At 31.6% G+C, this 20,479-nt stretch overlaps 4 protein-coding genes across 6 annotated transcripts in view; 3 read left to right on the forward strand and 1 right to left on the reverse strand.

The window, feature by feature from the left end:
- The window catches only part of LOC114129668 (uncharacterized), a 48,468-nt gene extending 42,356 nt beyond the window's left edge, over positions 1 to 6,112 (reverse strand). The window contains exon 1 of one of the 2 annotated variants that reach the window (XM_050200790.1): positions 5,808 to 6,112. The gene's annotated coding sequence lies outside the window, so the exon portion shown is untranslated. The remainder of the gene's footprint in view (positions 1 to 5,807) is intronic. The other variant, XM_050200791.1, reaches the window with a different exon arrangement.
- Positions 1 to 20,479, forward strand: part of LOC114121745 (trypsin-like) — a 41,902-nt gene that overhangs the window by 21,040 nt on the left and 383 nt on the right. The window lies entirely within an intron of this gene.
- On the forward strand, positions 9,514 to 10,811 carry LOC114124066 (52 kDa repressor of the inhibitor of the protein kinase-like). The gene is made up of 4 exons (XM_050200255.1): positions 9,514 to 9,520; positions 9,734 to 9,958; positions 10,055 to 10,620; positions 10,698 to 10,811. The coding sequence occupies exons 1-4, from the start codon at positions 9,514 to 9,516 to the stop codon at positions 10,809 to 10,811; spliced, it is 912 nt and encodes a 303-aa protein (XP_050056212.1).
- On the forward strand, positions 11,579 to 20,476 carry LOC114123662 (trypsin-like). Its single transcript, XM_050200256.1, has 7 exons — positions 11,579 to 11,644; positions 12,789 to 12,828; positions 19,084 to 19,264; positions 19,523 to 19,731; positions 19,843 to 20,048; positions 20,192 to 20,252; positions 20,346 to 20,476. The coding sequence occupies exons 1-7, from the start codon at positions 11,579 to 11,581 to the stop codon at positions 20,474 to 20,476; spliced, it is 894 nt and encodes a 297-aa protein (XP_050056213.1).

Here is a 20,479-nt window from a genome sequence, read left to right on the forward strand (position 1 = left end):
TCAGCTTTAGTTGGATGTTATGTAAATGAAGTCTGTATAGCCGTTTTGATTCAAGCTTACAACGTGCACGCAAGGATGAAAAATTATTATAAAGATTAGCACCACCAAGATTTTTATATAGTTTATGAGCCCGTTTTTTTTTAATTAGAAGATTCTTTAAGCTGGCTGAGACCCAAGATGGAAATGTTGATTTATGGTATGTTCGAAGTGGTACCCATTTCGAAATCGTATCCAACAGTAACTTTTGTGATAAATTGGCTAACTCGTTAGCATTCAAATTTAAATCATCCCATTTCGTGGATACTAGGTCCTTAAGTATATTTTCATAGTCAGCTTTTTTAAAATCACGATACATATGTAGTGGGTCACGCATGGGCATAGCTGATAAACATGGAAAAGTTATAGATAGTGGGGGGTGATGAAGATCGAATGGGATTAGAGTATCAGGGGAAAGAGATACTTGGGCAGCACTATTGCTGGAAAAAACTAAGTCGAGAAGGGAACCATTAGCATTGGGGACATTGTTTTTTTGTTCCCAATGAAGTAGGCTGTATTGATCTCCTATTAGACGAACTTTATCAGTGATTTGGCCACAATATTCAAGACCGGAAATACTATTTGTCCAAATTACATTCGGTAAATTAAAGTCTCCACAGACCATACCAAGATCAAAATTATTAGACTGCCATATTTGATCCATGGACATTGTGTGAGATTCATATTGAACTGTCTCTGACCCGGGAGGAAGATAAATACTACAAATAAGAATGGAAGTTTTGCCTAATGAAATTGAAACAAATAACTGTTCTACATTAACACATGGTGGGATAATGAACGTTGGTTGAAATTTATTTTTTATGGCAATTAAAGTGCCTCCTCCAAGTAATTTGTCGCTGGTATCCTTACACCTATCGCATCTAAAAATGGTGTACCCTGTAAGGCCCAACTCAGCATCCGTAATATCACTAGTAAGCCATGTTTCAGTTAAAATAAAAATATCGTAAGATAGTAATACAAAGTTAGTGTGGACTGTGGAGGGAGTGTAATTTCGTACGTAAACCACGAACATTTTGGTAATACAATTTCAAGCAATTATTTGCAGGATTGAGTACTAACTTTGAATTCGAACATTGATTTTTAGTATTAAATTTAATTTTAAAATTAATAAATTCAGAAAGAAATGATTTAAGACTAGAATTAACTTTACAACAAAATATACAATTATGCTTAAGGTTATTATGATCATGCAAGCCTAATGGTAGAAAGTAAGATGAAGATGATGACATTGACTTGTCCCCTTTGAGACCATCAACGGCTAAGTATGATTGGCAGGATGATGAGGCGGGGCAATCCGGTTTTTTGAAGTTTCTGATGCTATTTTGGGCGTCCCGTTATGAAACTTGATCCGTAGATTAGCTTCACCATTTTTAACACGCCGGTCAAGTTCAAAATGGCATGAACGCAAAAGTTTGCGTTGTAAAAGAGTCTTATCACTTCCTATTCGAAAACCATTCGGAAAAATTGTGCCAGAACGCTTAAGAGCATTGAATTTAGATAAAAGGTTGGTTGCTGCTTCATTAGAATCAAATATAATTTTTATTGGACGAGCTGAATCGGAAGGTGCTTTCCCGAGGCGAACTAATTTTGTATTGAGTGGAATGACATCACCAATAGCTTTTAAAATATCGGTAATAGTCGATCTATCATAGGAAATTCGCTGAGCGATAGCTCCAAATGTGGATTCAGTAACTCCATAAATAATCAGGTTGCTCCTACACTTATCTCGTTCAATAGTTTCCTCTAAAACTTTACTAACAACTAGATCTGACCCGGCGGCTACATTGGAATTCTCTAAGGTTGCAACTTTCTCCTTCAAGAAGTCAATTTCATTTTGGAGCCTGGCATTCTCTTTCCTCATTTCGGTCATTTGGGAAGACACTTCTGCTAAGTCTGACTTGAGATCTTTATACTGAGCGGCATGGAGGTCAGAGAGGCTTTTATTGGATGCTAATACATCGCTTTTAAATGTCGTCAGAACAGCCATTAGGTCTGCATTAGAGATAGAATCAGAAGAAGATGATGCTTTATTTACGGTTTCAGGGCGATGACTTGAGGCGGCTTTAGATACTGGTTTGATATGGGTATCGAGTTTGGGTGGCATATTGAGAAATGTAAGTGAGTAATATTAACTAATTAATACTCGTGCCCCTTAAAAAGTATCGGATAGACAAAGAAAGTACAGTGGCTTCGTGGGTCCTCTTGCCTTAAACGTAAGGTAGGTAGGCAGCGTAATTTGCACTAGTGTGGATGATGATAGCAGAGTGTGATATATGGATGACCTTGACACGTGCCGGATTCAGGTGATAGTGCGATAACCCAATACAGATAACGTCGAAAATCCCGGACGATAAAATATAATAAATTTTACCTTTTTGTTCTGAAGTTAGGGATAAACTGATTTTGGGGGAGAATTATTGGGCAGACTGACTCGAAATCGACACCAGTCTGACACACGCACTTTTTATAAACTTTTGAATGTGAAGACGCAAAAAACGAATGATTATTTCCGGAGAAAACTCAAATAGAACACGGAGTAATTATAACACTTGTACACAATGTATTTATTCTTACAACGAGACAATATATTGGGATATATTCATCGCCAAATTTTCCTGTATAGAAGCTTTGTGATTTCATTGAAACGGTAGCTTCCGCCAAAAACAATGTTATCTTTATTGGTGATTTCAATATAAACTTCAACAAACCGCCAAAATAACAGTTCAAATATTAAAACATTTCAATTACAAAATATTGGTTGACGGTATAACTGCAGATCACGGAACAACCATTGACAATGTCATTACAAATGTTGACATTGCAGCTTTGGTGTAAGAGTCCCTCATAAGTGATCACAGACCTATTATTTTGGTTATGGACATAGATACTTTTAAGGAAACAGAAAAATATTCTGAGACTTGTTGATGACCAAATTGTACAAGAAGAAGTCAAAAACAATTTTATTAAACCAAACGTTCCTGCAATCGATGAATTTCCTGTGGAAAAATCTAAAAAATCGATTAAATCAACTAAGGTCCTGAATAATAATAACTTGGACGATATTGAGTTCATACAGGTTGATAGTGACACTATTTTGGTTCCAGAAACTAAAACTAAATCAACCAAAATAGTTGATTATAATATCATAATTGATGATATTCAATTTATTCAGGTCAATAGTAATACTCTCAAAGTTCCAGAAAATTACAACATAAGGTCAGATTCATTATTAGAAACAATAAGTGATAATGCAACTGTGTCCAAAAATCCAAAAACAATAAAAATATCAAGTATTAAGAATAAAGTTGACATAACATCAAGTAGTACATTTTGTGGCTTTACTAACACTGATGGTGTATCATGTTATGCTAATTCCGTCATACAGGTTCTTTTTAATTGTCAATCTCTTGTAAATGAAATTTGCAATAATCAACTCGGACCAACACTTCAACATAGCCTACACGAATATACAAGTAACAGTGGATCATGTGATACTCGAACAATCAGAGAATATTTGGACAACGAGACAATATTATATACTCTGCAACAGCAACAAGATTGTATAGAATTTTTAGAAGCACTTATGGACCGTAGACCTACATTTGAATCTTTATTTGGATTTCAAGAATTGTGTTACCATTCGTTGCAATACTTGTAAACATACAACGGCCAACAATGCACCTACAAGTTTGATTCTACATTTTGAGATTCCACAGCACAGATCACAAACTTTGCAAACATTATTTACAACAATTCAAAATGTTTGGAATACATTAGATCAGAGGTTCCCAAACTTTTTATTGTACGACCCAATTTGAAAATTTTTTAAAATATGACGACCCACAATATCAATGAATGACCTTTTTTTTTTTTTTTTTACCATACAACAAAAAATTTTATGTAGTTACGAAAAAAAAGTATAATATATTAGTATATAATTTATGTAATTAAATATTAAATATTATTTAAAAATATAGCGCGACCCACCAAAAGTATAATCGCGACCCACAGTTTGGGAACCTCTGCATTAGATGACTACAAATGCAATAATTGTAATAACATCGGAAGTTCTGAAGATAAACATCAAATAGGTAATAGTGGCAAATGAGTATATAGTAATTCAACTAAAACTATTTATTCCAACATTTGTAAATGGTCAATTTGTTCCCAACAAGATAACAGATCTAAAACTTAGTGGCGTACCCACCTCTATTTTGGAAATTGCTGGAGCACAATACAAAACTCAAGCTGCAATATTACATATGGGAGAAAACACGAGTTCTGGCCATTACATTGCATACCTGAGACAAGGAACTTCCAATTGGGTTTGCGCCAATGACACAATAGTTGCAGAAAAAAGATGGCCAAACAACAGCAAAGATGTATATGTTATCATTCTAAAAAGAATGTAAAAATATTTTCCAATTGGAAAAAAACAAAACATAACACAGCTAAAAATAAATTGTGAACTTAACCTGTAAGTATACAATCTCACTGTGATAGTGTTATTGGATTCAAAAAGAAACATGTAAACCACCAACTATCCACTTACATAATATTATGTATGAGTTGCCAGTCCCAAGCCTGGATAAAAAGTGTGAGGGTGCTAACCTTATAATAATTGTTATTTTTTAACATAAGCAGAAACCTAGATTTTATTTTTATTTAAATAATATTAAACTATATATTATTATCCTCACTTTTGACCTTAATACCTTATACTATGTATGTTTGTATTCAATCCTCCAAATACAAACTACAATTTTAATTGTGCGGTCTTAAGATTATCAACATTCATTATGTATTCGCCTAGGATCATAACATATTTTAATAACTTATATAATATTAGTTATACAGCAAAGCTTATCTTCCAGTGTTAAGTATTTAGAAGACTTTAGCCTGTATAATAAGATGTTATTTTCCATACATAATTTAAATTGTTTAGGACATATTATTTTGTAATTTTGTGCCAAGTATATAATTATAATACCTATACAGTGACTAAAAATAAGTAATCCGATTTTATTTAAATTTATTTATTCATAATACTTCATATTTTACATTGTACATTTAACTATGATACAACTCAAATACTAACAATTTATTGAATATATTATAATACATATAATACATTAAAGGTAAAAAGTAAATATTTAAAAAGCCACTTATTATATATGTTTATACTAATTTATTACATTAAATTTGTTTTTTTTACAGATTCAAAATATTTAATCTTAAGGGTTGAAGGTATATGAATCTTTCAATGTCCTTCATTGGGTTTATCAGTGCAAACTTTTTTATTAGTTGATATCGTTGATGTACTGTGAACTATGAATCTTAGAAACAATTTGTCATTACTCAATGTGCTGTGTGATACAAAATTCTTACACAGTTCTGTATCTATTGAACTTAGAATTTAAGAAATGTATTAATCCACTGTTAATTTTATAAAATATAAAAAAAAAAATCTTTTATTTAATGGTTTAATTTGAATTGTTAATATTGTAAATATTCCATAGTAATCTGGTCAAATTTATTTGGAATACCTCTATACTAAAGTCTACCAGTTGAGAAGAAAATAACAATTTGTACTAGTTCACTGAGTATAACAACAGCTAAGCTTGGTTACATTATAATATGCATATTTGATGATAAAACTTAGCCATTAGTAATATCTAAACAATAAACAAAATACATAATTATAAGTAAATATTAAGTAATTTAATGTGATAGGTACTTATTAAACTTACATAATGAAATCTTTAAGAAATGGCTCGTCTTGATGTTAATATGTAATTGTTACATAAGGAATCAACACGACGTAGAATCATATTAATTTAAAACGATTACAATTAATACATGGTTAATTCATAATAGAAATAAAATTTTAAAAACCGTAATCAACCAACAACGTCAACATACGGAATGTAAACAAAACATAAAATATCACATATATAGATAAAGTTTATTATCTATATCAGCAGCACGGTCTACATTGTCATATACTCATATAAATCAAAAAAAAATAATATTTTATTTTTAATATGTTTGTAAATATTCCTAGTTTATTTTATATAATATAATTTTTATTTAATTTTTGAACTCACACACTCGAAACTATAGCCATTAAAATCATTTTGAAATGTAGTGTAAATATTATATAACTTATCGAATAGAATTATCATATAAATCAAAAAAAAAAAAATATTTTATTTTTAATATGTATGTAAATATTCCTAGTTTATTTTATATAATATAATTTTTATTTAATTTTTCAACTCACACACTCGAAACTATAACCATTAAAATCATTTTGAAATGTAGTGTAAATATTATATATTTTATCGAATAAAATTATAATATAAATCAAAAAATAGTAATATTTTATTTTGAATATGTATGTAAATATTCCTAGTTTATTTTATATTTGACAATATTTATTTAATTTTTCAACTCACACACTCGAAACTATAACCATTAAAATCATTTTGAAATGTAGTGTAAATATTATATATTTTATCGAATAGAACTATAATATAAATCAAAAAATAGTAATATTTTATTTTGAATATGTATGTAAATATTCCTAGTTTATTTTATATAATATAATTTTTATTTAATTTTTCAACTCACACACTCGAAACTATAACCATTAAAATCATTTTGAAATGTAGTGTAAATATTATATAACTTATCGAATAGAATTATCATATAAATCAAAAAAAAATAATATTTTATTTTTAATATGTATGTAAATATTCCTAGTTTATTTTATATAATATAATTTTTATTTAATTTTTCAACTCACACACTCGAAACTATAGCCATTAAAATCATTTTGAAATGTAGTGTAAATATTATATATTTTATCGAATAAAATTATAATATAAATCAAAAAATAGTAATATTTTATTTTGAATATGTATGTAAATATTCCTAGTTTATTTTATATAATATAATTTTTATTTAATTTTTCAACTCACACACTCGAAACTATAGCCATTAAAATCATTTTGAAATGTAGTGTAAATATTATATATTTTATCGAATAAAATTATAATATAAATCAAAAAATAGTAATATTTTATTTTGAATATGTATGTAAATATTCCTAGTTCATTTTATATTTGATAATATTTATTTAAGTTTTCAACTCACACACTTGAAACTATAACCATTAAAATTATTTTGAAATGTAGTGTAATTATTATATAACTTATCGAATAGAATTATCATATAAATCAAAAAAAAATAATATTTTATTTTTAATATGTATGTAAATATTCCTAGTTTATTTTATATAATATAATTTTTATTTAATTTTTCAACTCACACACTCGAAACTATAACCATTAAAATCATTTTGAAATGTAGTGTAAATATTATATATTTTATCGAATAAAATTATAATATAAATCAAAAAAAATGTAACATTTTATTTTGAATACGTATTATAAATACGCCACTGATTCTGTATGAGATACTATAAAATTATTAGGTATATTGTAATACTATGAGAAATGGGTCACAAATATTATAGGAACGTAGGTAAAATGAAGTAGATCGTTGTAGTAAAAATGTAGTATGTAAAATCTAAGATTTTACAATTTACCTCCCCAGCCATGGGGTTCTGGACATGCTTATGGTTAGGAATAACAATATTTTGAGGAGTAGATCACCTAAAATTGCCTTAACACCATTATTATTTTTTTTTTTTTGTAGCTACTTACCACTGAGTTCACATTATTATAATAAACATATTAATGATTATGTGACAGATTTTTATTTACAGTAGTAAAACGTCTAAATGTAATATACATAGAGTAATAATATAACAGTCACCTGTATATATTTGTATGTGTTGAATGGAAAACTGAAAAGGCGATTCCATTCAACACATACAATTATACAATAATTTATTCCACCCGGTATGTAAAAACGAAGTTCAGATCTTTATTGGATATATTCTATTTTTGATCTGCAAAACTAATTACCTTTTTAAGTTAAAATATTAAATAGTGTATAAATGAGCACAAAGCAAAGCTGAAAAAAATACAGTACTGGTTTTAACGCAGGTCCATTCCAATAAATAGCAGCCTTCACCAGCTCCGAAGGACGCAGACCTCTTGAGCAGCAATCCGCAGGATTTCCGCCTGAGCTGACATGAAACCATTTACAATTGGGGATCGCCAATTTAATCTCATGAACTCTGTTAGACACGGAAGTCTTAAAGGAGGAATGAGGATAATTCAACCATGTGAGCACAATGGTTGAGTCTGACTACGCGAACACCTCTCGTATCACCAGCTGCTTATACAGTATCCGCTTCAACCTGCACAGCCAAAGAGACAACAACACTGCACCGCTGATTTCGAGCCTTGGAATGGTCATGGGCTTTATCGGGGCTAAATTCGTCTTCAATCCAATAAGAAAAATACGAATGTCTCCTGACGGATTGATCACACGGAGGTACACCACTGCAGCGTATACATTTTCGAAAGCATCGGAAAACCTACATATCTCATAGTTGCATCCAGTGGAACAACCAATGTAGCGATGGATTTTGATTCATGTGAGCCAACCTAGCGAGTGGTAGAAATCAGTCCACTCTTCAGCCAAGTCCGAAGGAAGCTGATCATCCAAATGAATGCGTGCGAACCACACTCGCTGCCTGATCGACTTAGCGTAGAATATCAATGGAAGAACTTGTTATGCTGGAATTAATAACCAAACATTAGGATCATTAGTTACAAAAAAATATGAAAACTGGAAACATGCATTAGAATATTTCAAAAATTACTCGCAACTAAAATACCATAAAAAATGTATATTAGATTCAGAAAACTTTTTAAATATTATTAAAAATCCCACTTTATCAGTAGACAAACAAATTGATATTGGAAGGAAAAAAAGAAATAATAGAAAATCGTAAAAATATCATTCCTGTTATTGAGACAATTATTTTGTGTGGTCGGCAAAATATGGCACTAAGATGTCATCGTGACTCTGGAAACATTTTCAAAACTTTCTCAGATGACAAACAAAACAATGACGGTAATTTTAGGTCAGTTCTTCGATATAGGACCCAAGGTGATAGTGATATTAGATCGTATCTTGAAAGTTCTGGTACCATTAAGTATACAAGTTCTACTAGTCAAAACGAAATAATCGATTCCTGTAACAAAGTATTATTAAATAAAATAGTTTCAAGAGTAAACGAAGCAAAATGTTTTTCTGTTCTCGCTGACGAAACGGCCGATGTGTCGGATAGAGAACAGGTATCTTTGTGTGTCAGATATGTCGAATTGAACACCCTTGAACTTCATGAAGATTTTTTCAATTCGTTCCTGCTGTTGACATGACAGGAAAGGGATTGGCAAAATTAATAATTGATAATCTGCATTAATTTGGCATAGATACAACATATTTATGTGGTCAGGGGTATGATGGGCCTCTATGTCGGGTAAATTTAATGGCGTTCAAGCACATATTAAAGACATACACCCATTAGCATTTTATTTGCACTGTTCAGCACATGTGTTAAACCTGGTAGTATCTAAATCATGTAGCGCGACACAAAAATGAGACTGTTTAGCAAATTTGGGGAAAGTTTGCGATTTCTTTATTTTTCCGAAAAGAATATCAATTCTTCGATTTCATATTAAAAATTCATCAGAAACGTCCATTAAAAAATCATTGAAAAGAAGTTGCGAAACTAGATGGATAGAACGATTTTACGCAATAAACGATTTTATGGAACTTTATGAGTATGTCATTGAAGCATTAGATACAATTTCAGAATGGTACGATAACGATATTTCGAATAAAGCAGGACGTCTTAGAAGTTCTATTTTAGCTATAGACTTTGTGATATCATTATTCGTATTGAACAAAGGTTTCAGTATAGGTTTACCACTTTCAAAGTTCCTACAAAAATCAAATATCGATCTTAAATTAGCTGTACATTTAGCAAATGATACAAAAAAATAATTACAAGAACTTCGAACACACGCCGATGATGTTTTTCAAAAAATATTTGAAAAAGTAAAAGTAGTAGTCGAAAAATTCGATATTGAAATTAAAATTCTGAGATTAACAATAAAACAAACTAATAGAAGCAATATACCATTAAATACTCCGGAACAATATAATCGAGCATCAATTTTAATTCCTTATCTTGACAAATTTATTACAGAGTTAGAAGAAAGGTTCACTGTCCATCGATCGATTTTATCAGGTTTCGATTCTCTATTTAGGGAAAATGGTCCCATTGAAGATATTATAATTCTTTCAAATAAATGCATTGAAGATTTACAGAATGATGAAACTCAAAAAGAAATTATTGAAGCAGAGTACACATTATTGCAGAGAAAACTCATGCAAACAACGGAGAAACTAAATAATGCTTTAGAGGTTATAACTATGTGTGACCAGTCAATTTATCCGAATATATTTAAACTTCTCCAAATTTTAGTCACGCTTCCTATTTCCTCTGCAACAAATGAAAGAACATTTTCAAACTTGAAACGAATAAAAACATATCTAAGGAATTCCATATCAGAGGTAAACTATTATTATAAACTTAAAACTTCTTTTAATTTACAATAAATAAAATACTTTGTTTATTTTTTTGTTTGTAGGGAAGATTGAAGGGTTTAGCTATGCTATCAATAAATAAAAACTACTCAATAAAACCTGAAGAAGTTATTGAAGAACTGGCGAAACAAAAAAGACGTCTACCTTTTTTATTATAAAAACTTATAACTTATAAACTTGACATTTATTTATTCATAATAATAGTGAAATATAATATAATATAAAAAATAATATCATTATTAAATTATAACTTGTATGTATTTTATTATAACGTTATAAACTTATACTTAATATTAAGACCCCCCCCCCCCCAAAAAAAAAAAAAAAAAAATTGAATATACGACACTGTCATTGTGACGTCGGTTGACCTATACAAAGGTGATGTCGCTTATTTTTAATAGAAACACACATCATATAGTATAATGTCACACACACACAATATGTACCTACACTCGTGCACGTAATACCGTTTACTACGTTTATTACGTATCATCACACATTATTATGCGTATTAGATAATACGCGGGCGGGCGAGCGCGCACGACAACAACGATAATAATAATAATTATTATTATAATATTATTATATAGCTCGCCTACGACTTCGACCGCGGCGGTGGTAACAATAATAATAATAATAATCTGACGTCATACCTTACGGTTGGGGCCGTCCGTTCGAGGCTGCGCTCGCGTATGTTTCCAACAGTCGCGCGACGGCCGGCTGGAGCGTATATAACGCCGGTGCCGCCGATCCCGTAGACGAGATCGTACCTACAGCCGGGACGAACCGACTCGTGCACCGACCGACTTAACGCTGAACGTCGTTTATTCGTCACCGTTTTTATATAGATTATACGATCGTCATACGACCCTACCGTATAATCGAGCATCGATCGGTCAAACTCAGTAGTGCAAACGAACGCGAGATGCTCCCGACCGTCGTAGCCGCCCTGTTGATCGCCGCCATCCAGGTCGTTCAAGTCACCGGCAAAGTACTTAATAACAATAAATTAAATTATTATAGTAGTCATAGTAGGCCCATTCTCGTGATTATATCCCAAAAAATAATGAATTAATTATAAGTTTGGACGATAATGTTAATATCTAGTGACGTTTATAACCAATAACACGATTAGGTATTAGAAACATCACTATTATGCACCCGAATTAGTATTGTTATCAGGTTTTGATACATACTAACTTGTAAATAATATAAACAAATGACATTAAAAACTACACGGTTGATCGTTTTCTAACGTGCAAAAGTATACTCTAGTATTTAAATAAAGCTATTTTTATAGAGACAATTGAGTATATAAAGATATAAAATAAAACGCACAACTTTTTACAACGCATGTCAACCAAGCGTTTTTAAAATGCAATTTAAATATTATACTAAAACTTAAAACATTTAATATTTTACTTTGATCTATTAAAACGACTTTTATTCGATCTTATAATAACCGGAACTATTTGTTTTTTTTTTTAGAACCATTTGAAACCTACTGTGAAAAAATCATAAATTTTTCAATTCCTAATCTCTAAATTCTGTAGGAAATGTTACGGGAATAGAGTAGATTAATAAACTGGTTTTGATGACGGTTTAACTTTAAATTAAATAAAAAATATAATATACTAGAGGTACTTAATGGGATTTAATTAATTTTAGATAGAGCTCCATTTCGGAAAACGCCTTGTAAAACCACACCGTGGTTGGTCTGATAATGGTTGTTTTTTTTAATTTAGTATTTATTAACTATTGTTGGATAGCTTAGATTGGAAAATTGGGCAGGTAGCGAATATTTAGATTGAGCGAACTTATTTTTTCCTGAGGTGACGGGTATCGAAAGACGATTTTTTTCCACATTGACGAATCGCCAAATCAGTGTACCTTGCGCTGTTCAAATTCGACCATTTCGAAATCACCTGTTGCGCGGCTGAAGGCCGGGTCCGTAGCGTGTTAATAGTACTGCAGCAGTATAACATGATAATAATATAATATTATGACATTATTACGATCGCCACGACGCCACCTCGGCGAGCAATTTTAAGGTCCTCCCCGGGGCCGGTGTGCTGAAAATTAAATGATATTAAAATTTTTAGAATTGATTTAAGTTTCGTGCGTTTTGTTTTCAGGTGCTGGACAAACAGTTGACCAAATTTTGCGCGCCGTGTGGTAAATATGATATAACAATAAAAACCGACACTAATCGCGAGTACAGACATTATATTGTTAAAAAGATATGTATTGTATTATATTATGTACAAGTATAAGCACTTGAGTTTCTGGATGCAAAGTTCATTTCTTAATATATTTTTTTTTACATTGCTTTACGTTATTTTGGGTTTTTTAAAACAAACATTCTCTGCTTGATAGATGTAAGCGATATGGAGTTTATAATGATTCGAAAATTTAGTAATTTATATCAATCTATCAACATTTATAAAAAAAATGTATTGGTCAATTACTAGATCCAATATCAAATCTAATTTATATTTTTTTAAAACCATTCTTTAAGAATATTATATCATTATCATTAACAATAAATAATAATTTTAATAATTGAAGAAATACTTTTTCGAATTTTGAATTAAATGCAACACAATGTTTAAAAAAAAAACCATATTTTCACTAAATAATTTACAGTAGAAAAGAAGTATTCTGAAAATGCATTGTTAAAAGAAAAAACAAGGATGCTTGATGAATTACTCCGCTCCATTTAAAACTATTTTTATTGAGTAGACACTAGCTACGCAGAATAACATGAAATACACGTCTTGAAGGAAAAACACACGTCATATTTACGCATTGTTTTTCTGTACACAAGTAGGGCGAAACATAAAAGGCTATACCGACGGTCTTATCTCCTGAAGCGTTGAAACATTTCGATAATAGTTCAGCTGTTTCGGACAATAATTGTGTTTGTTTTTAAACGGATGGCTCTTAAGGCTATAACTTAGTACGCAAAACCATATCACACACGCGACGCACTCCGGATGACGTGAACCCGACGGTCCTGAGTAGATACACTTACGTATAAACAATAAAAATAAAATAATCCTAGTGTTGTTTTCGTTTCTGTTGAACGAGGATTATAAAATGGATCGACAAAAGATTAAATATACAACACAATTAGTTGTAATAAGAATACGTAATATTTCACTATAACTAAAACACATAACTAAGTATGAAAAGTAAATTGCCTTCTAACAATGTAAGTTCTATGCTTACGAGACATACATAACGTACACCTAGACAATACTAAAATGCCGTGCATAGTACACCAATACACAGCCTTATATACTAATGATCTATTGACCCATGGCTCACGCCATCTTATAAGCTCTCTTACTTGCTAATATAATATCACGCCATATGTAGTGTGATTTAACAGATTGTAATAACAACTTACTATGTTGTTGTTATTGCACATTATAATGCTACTTTTATACAATATTAAATTATATTCAACACACCCCCGTAATTAATATTTTATGTAATCATGAAAATTAAAGTAATTTTAACAACGATAATTTCTGCCTTAATTTTTCAAACCTATCCTTCGGAAGTGGTTTAGTGAAAAAGTCTGCATATTGTTCTTCTGTATCTACGTACTGTAGTCGAAATAAGTTTTCTTCAAATTTTTCCCTAATGAAATGATATCTGACGTCAATGTGTTTAGTCCTCTTATGAAACTCTGGATTTTTCACTAGTCGTATTACACTTTGATTGTCCACATATAATGTCGGTTGTTCATCCGTTGCGTTGTTGCAGATTTCTTTGACTAATCTGTCAATCCAAATCAAACCTTTGATTGTTTCACATGCCGAAATATATTCTGCTATTGTTGAACTGAAAGTTACTATGGGTTGCCTTTGCGCTTGCCATGATACCGTAGATAATCCTAGCATGAACAGATGACCTGAGATTGAACGTCTTGTTCCTTAATCTCCTGCGTAGTCTGAATCTGAATACACACTTAAACATAAATTTACGTTAGATTTGTAATATAGACCAAATTTTGTTGTTCCTTTTACGTAACGAATTATTCGTTTTACCATGGTCCAATGTACCGTCGTTGGATTGTCTAAAAACCTACTAACATAGTTTACAGCGAATGCTATATCTGGCCTCGTGACTTGAGATAAAAATAATAAATTTCCTACAGCCTGCCTGTATGGAAATTGATTATCACTCGTCGTTAAATTTTGTTCTGCACCATGCGACCTATCAATTGGTGTTGATAACTCCTTCGCATCTAATAAATTAAATTTACTAATAATTGTATTTGCGTAATTTTTTTGATGTATATATATTGATCCGTCAGTACGTCTAGTTATTTCCATACCTAGAAAATAATCTAAATTACCCTGTGTAATCTCAAACTGTTGTTCAAGACCTTGCAACAATTTATCTGTTTTTATTTTACATATATATCAATTATTACCCTAATACAGCAACGCTAGTTACCACATTTTGTTTTACCATTTTATTATATTAATAGTTACCCTTTTTCTTTAGTATTTAAGTACACACACCCACAATCATACACACCTACACACACCACCACCACACACTAGCACTCTCTGGTCTTGCTCGGCGACCCCGTCCACTTTCTTTGAGTCGCTATAATACACGTATACACATTTACACAGGTCGGTCGGTGTGTGCGTGCGCTACGAAGTAGTTGGTGTCCGGCGCGCGCGTATTACAGCTTTACGCTCCCGGCCCGAACAACTATAATTATATTAATACGATTTTATCATTAGAGTAGAATTTAGTGAAAAATACGAGTAATTTGACAAGCTTCGTTATACTAGTTTTGCTTCAATATTTCACGAATATAATTCACAATTTTCCACCACGTCTGATCACCTAATTTCGGAACGTTTAAAAATATATTATGATACGCACAATATTTAGCTTTTATTTTACAATTTAACCATATAATATATTTTTTATATTTATATTATATATATAATATGTGTAGGTGTTATTAAGCGGAGCCTAATAATTTTAGACACGAATTCGTTATTCCTTAACATGCCTATATTTTTAATTGAATTCGTGTCAAGTTCTAAACTAAAAGTATTCTTAAACTAAAACTCGCTATTATTATAATTTTTTTTTTTTTTGTTTCAACAAAAGATTTTTTCCTACGTGTAAATGTTTCTTTAATAATAATGAGTATCCACGCCAAATCTTCTTAACCACTCAGGTCTTCAATGATCACGTTTTGAAATATTCTTACGCTCAATGTTGATTTTTGTCATTTTCTGTTTAAGTTAACTATATTAAGTAATATTATAGCATACTTACTATAAAGGATTAAATAACGGTAAATCGTTCCTAATCACGCTTTATCGAGTTCACGGAATATATATATACAATATATATATATAGATATATTTATATATTAGTAATAATGATAATATAATACATCTAACTATAAGCAATAATAATTGTACATAATCCTTTGCTGCGCGTAGTTATGAGCATAACGATGTTATGGCTAGGCGGCATACATCACTACCATTATAATTACGATGATACTATGTGTACTATAATACCTACTTATGTGTACATATAAGCTTTCGGTTATTAATTATACGTCGTTAATCAGTGTAGGTACCGATTAAATACGCGTTGCTGCTGTCGATGTAATATCGTTTAAAATCGATGAATTTTTATTATCGAACGACATATATACACACAAATGCGTTTTATGTTTATGTATAAGCGTATACGGATAACTAACAATGCTGGATCCATCAGGTACCGAAATAGCAAACACTATCAGTAGACAATACTTTCAACTCTTAAACTTCAAACTTTTCACTTCGAAAAACAAATGTAATTACCACACGATAATACCTTGTACTATACATCGAACTAAAATGTGCACAACTTTCATCTTCACTGATATTTATAATTTTATAAACTTTGTCATAATACGCTGTTCTCCAATATCGATTTATTTAGAATTTATCATATAGCAATACATTACAATGATTTAAACATTTTTATTTTATTTACTTTTTGAAATATCTTTTGAATTCATGCATTAAATTAATATTTTGTCAAAAGAGGTGAGTTCCTAAAGAATTCGCCCCCCCTCCCCCAAACACCCTTTCACTTAATCCAGGCTTCACAATTAATCTTTTATCTAATAATTGCTTTATTATTTAACTTCAATTGAGATATACTATTGAATCGACATTTAATTCAGTAGGTATTACTACGCATATTGACTTTAGGATATTTTGTTACATTAGACTGTGTTTAATAATTAATATTATAAAATATCATAATGCGTGTAAAGTATAAAAGGACAGATCGCGCGTAAAAGAACGAATCACTATATTATATACCTACTAATATTAACGAATGTTCTGTCCAGACACGGGTCACGGTTAAGTACCGAAAAATTGTTGCTATAAATAAAAACAGCTATTGACTTGAAATATATTTCAATATTGAAATATTGCAGTGTTTGATTTATGAACATTTTATCGTCGTAAATAACAGTGATCGTCATTACGATTAATGTAAAACGTTTATGCGGAGGTAACTTTCTTCGATCGACTTATTAATCAATAAACGGTATTTCACAAACGACGACATTTAATATTTAAATATGAATAGAGAGCGAAGACATATTATAATATAATATATATATATATATATATAGTTTAGGAAATAATTTACGTATGAAAAAGAAACACGAAATCTCGTCAGTTGTCGCTGCACCTTTCCAGTGGCATAATATTTAACTGCGCGTTCCATTTTCAGTCGTACATGCCACATTAATCGCGCATTGTAACGTTAATTTTAACGACTCCTCTAAATTTTCGAATACATTTGTACAGAAACGAGCATAGTTTTAACCACATATCATAAAGCACGTCATCGGTCGCGTATTACACATTACATATTATTCTTATTATTTTATGTCGTACACGACGATAACATATTTTACGTCGTACATAGTTATGCTAAACCGTTTTGTTTTCGGCAACTGCAACAAAATGTTTACCTATTTTACATATGTGGAGCTTGTCTACATTACCCGTACCAACTAAATATTGTCTGTTATACGGTGTATCAGTACATAACTCGAGAGCTATCCGTGAACATTCAGATTTTATTAATAATTCGATATTTTTATACCCGTTCGACGGCTTTTATCAAAAAAAAAAAAAAAAAATGCACAAATCGCAAATACTCTAAAATGTTTAGTAAGTGACCAAAAATTCGAAAATTCGGAGCTTGAATCAACAAACACACATAGCTGTTAACGATTAAAAATAATCATAATATTATTACACACGCATAACAGTTTAGTAGGTATTAAAATATTACCGTTGATAGATTATGACGTTAGTTCGGAATCATCCGTCACGGAATCCCGACCAAAAAGGGAAATTCGAGGAAACGTTGTGTGTACTACTTAACTGCTCGTAGATTCGCCAAACGATATCATGTCTGGTAATGTCTGGTAATGGTTAGCACCGTTTTCGTTTTAATTGATGGTTTTTTGGGGGGAATTTATCGTGCTTCCGTATAACTACGATCGCTATGATCTCTGTGTACACGCTATACTACGATCTTCCGGAAACACGGCTGTAGATTACTCTGTTAATTATATCACATTATTAAATTATTATTCAGACACGAAATATGTACAATGATGTAAGTGTAAACTTATAAGTATAGCAGTGAGCAGATAATAGTGGATTTCCATTATGAAAAATGTACGAGCGTGAACACTGTACTAATAATCGTAGCCTATATAGGTAGACATTATCTTTGCCATACAACATATACCTACACAATTATAATAGCTCGACGACTTATCATAAAATTCATATATTCGTGATCAATTTCGTAAAAAAAAACCTAATGGTATCCAACAATAGAAATGAACAGATGCACCAGTTATGACACATTGAAAAGGACCTGATAAAAAGTTTCATATTAATTAAAATTAAGACGAATGTATAAATGAGGTTTGTTGTATAACTAAATATTATAGAGTCATTTATGATAACTTAAAATCTAGCTCGTGGACGAGTAACATATTATTTTCTAACACAACATTGAACTTATTACGTCACAAATGCATTTTAGCCGTGTAATAATGTGTTGTGTAAACCGACGTGATCATTTTCAACATAGTTAATCGCTGTTTTTCTTATAGCTAGTATACCTAAATATAATAATTATGTGACATTTTATGTTTATATAGTAGCGAATCATTAATTTTGTAAAAACAAAAAAACGAACGCAAGACGCGTTAAAAAAAACAAAAATCACCGTATATGCAATATAATTTACAATATAATATTACAGCAAAGTTATAGGCGACTACATTAATATGTCTATATTATTATAATACCGTCTGATTGTGATTTCGTTTTCGATTTATAGATAAGCCATGTGGGACCCAACCGGAACGGAGGTCGGCTTTCGCGAAAATCGTTAACGGCAAAGACACTCGGGAAAACGAATTCGGTTGGGCGGCTACGTTGGCCCGTCGCGGTCAGTTCTATTGCGGCGGCACGCTCATCACCAAGAAGCACGTTCTCACCGCCGCCCATTGCGTCGAGAAGTGAGTACCAAGTGCACAGTGCCATTTACATGCCAATTATAGCGTATAAGTCACAACTTTGTTAAATCTATCGTGTACAAAACACGATTACGTTTTTAGCACTATAATAATTTATCTGATATTACCTCATTTAATCTATCCTATAGGTTAGGTTAATACATGTAAAAATATATACTTTTAATCGGAGGATTCGTATAGTCTGATATATTTTATCGAATCACGATGCGATTTATTACAATTTACGTCTCGTTTTTCCAGTTTCAGCCCTAAAGATCTAACCGTGACCATCGGTGAACACGACCGGAAAGTCGACACCGGTCGCAAGTCCGTGCACCACGTGGCCCATATACACCGGCATCAAGACTTCCGGCTAAGCACATTCGACAACGACATCGCCATCATAGAACTTCGTGAAGCCGCGTCCATCAACAATCCGTGGGTGCGCGTCGCGTGCTTACCCAAGTCCGGTGAGTGTCTTTACCAAATAGGCAATTATATTACATAATGTATACTAGTCACGTGCGACGTGATTTACCTTTATATATATACTGAACTAAATGAAATGTTTCCACGCGCAGCTGAAACGTCATACGAAGGTATCAAGGGCACAGTGATCGGATGGGGCAGATTGGGCGAGCGCAAAAAATCATCCAACATCTTGCAGAAAGTCGACGTACCGATCATATCGAACGCGGACTGCAAGGAAATGGGATATTCACCAGAGAAGATCACCGGTAACATGATATGCGCTGGATATAGGGAAGGACAACAAGACGCCTGTCAGGTATATAAACCGTATTAATTCGATAATAACATTTCCGATGAAATTTTTTTTTCGCGAAAACTTGGAACTCCATGCCCGTGAAAATGTTATTATTAAATACCTAGTATAAGTAAATCGAGTAAATTTATTATTGTTTTTTTCAGGGTGATAGTGGCGGACCTATGCACAGACGTGTAGATTCTTCTGATATCATGGAAGTCATTGGTATGCATAATAATATACATAATAGTTATGATACGTAATCGTGCTATATTTATAATATATTAATCTATCGAGTAAATCTCTTTCTGTACACAGGAATCGTGTCTTGGGGCAAAGGATGTGCCAGAGAAAACTATCCAGGAGTGTATACCAGAGTGGCCAATTACCTGGACTGGATTATGGATCATACAGGAGACGAATGCATCTGTGGAGCCGAAAGTTCCTGAAAC

The sequence above is a fragment of the Aphis gossypii genome, chromosome 2 (genome assembly GCF_020184175.1).
Source record: "Aphis gossypii isolate Hap1 chromosome 2, ASM2018417v2, whole genome shotgun sequence".
Lineage (NCBI taxonomy): Eukaryota > Metazoa > Arthropoda > Insecta > Hemiptera > Aphididae > Aphis > Aphis gossypii.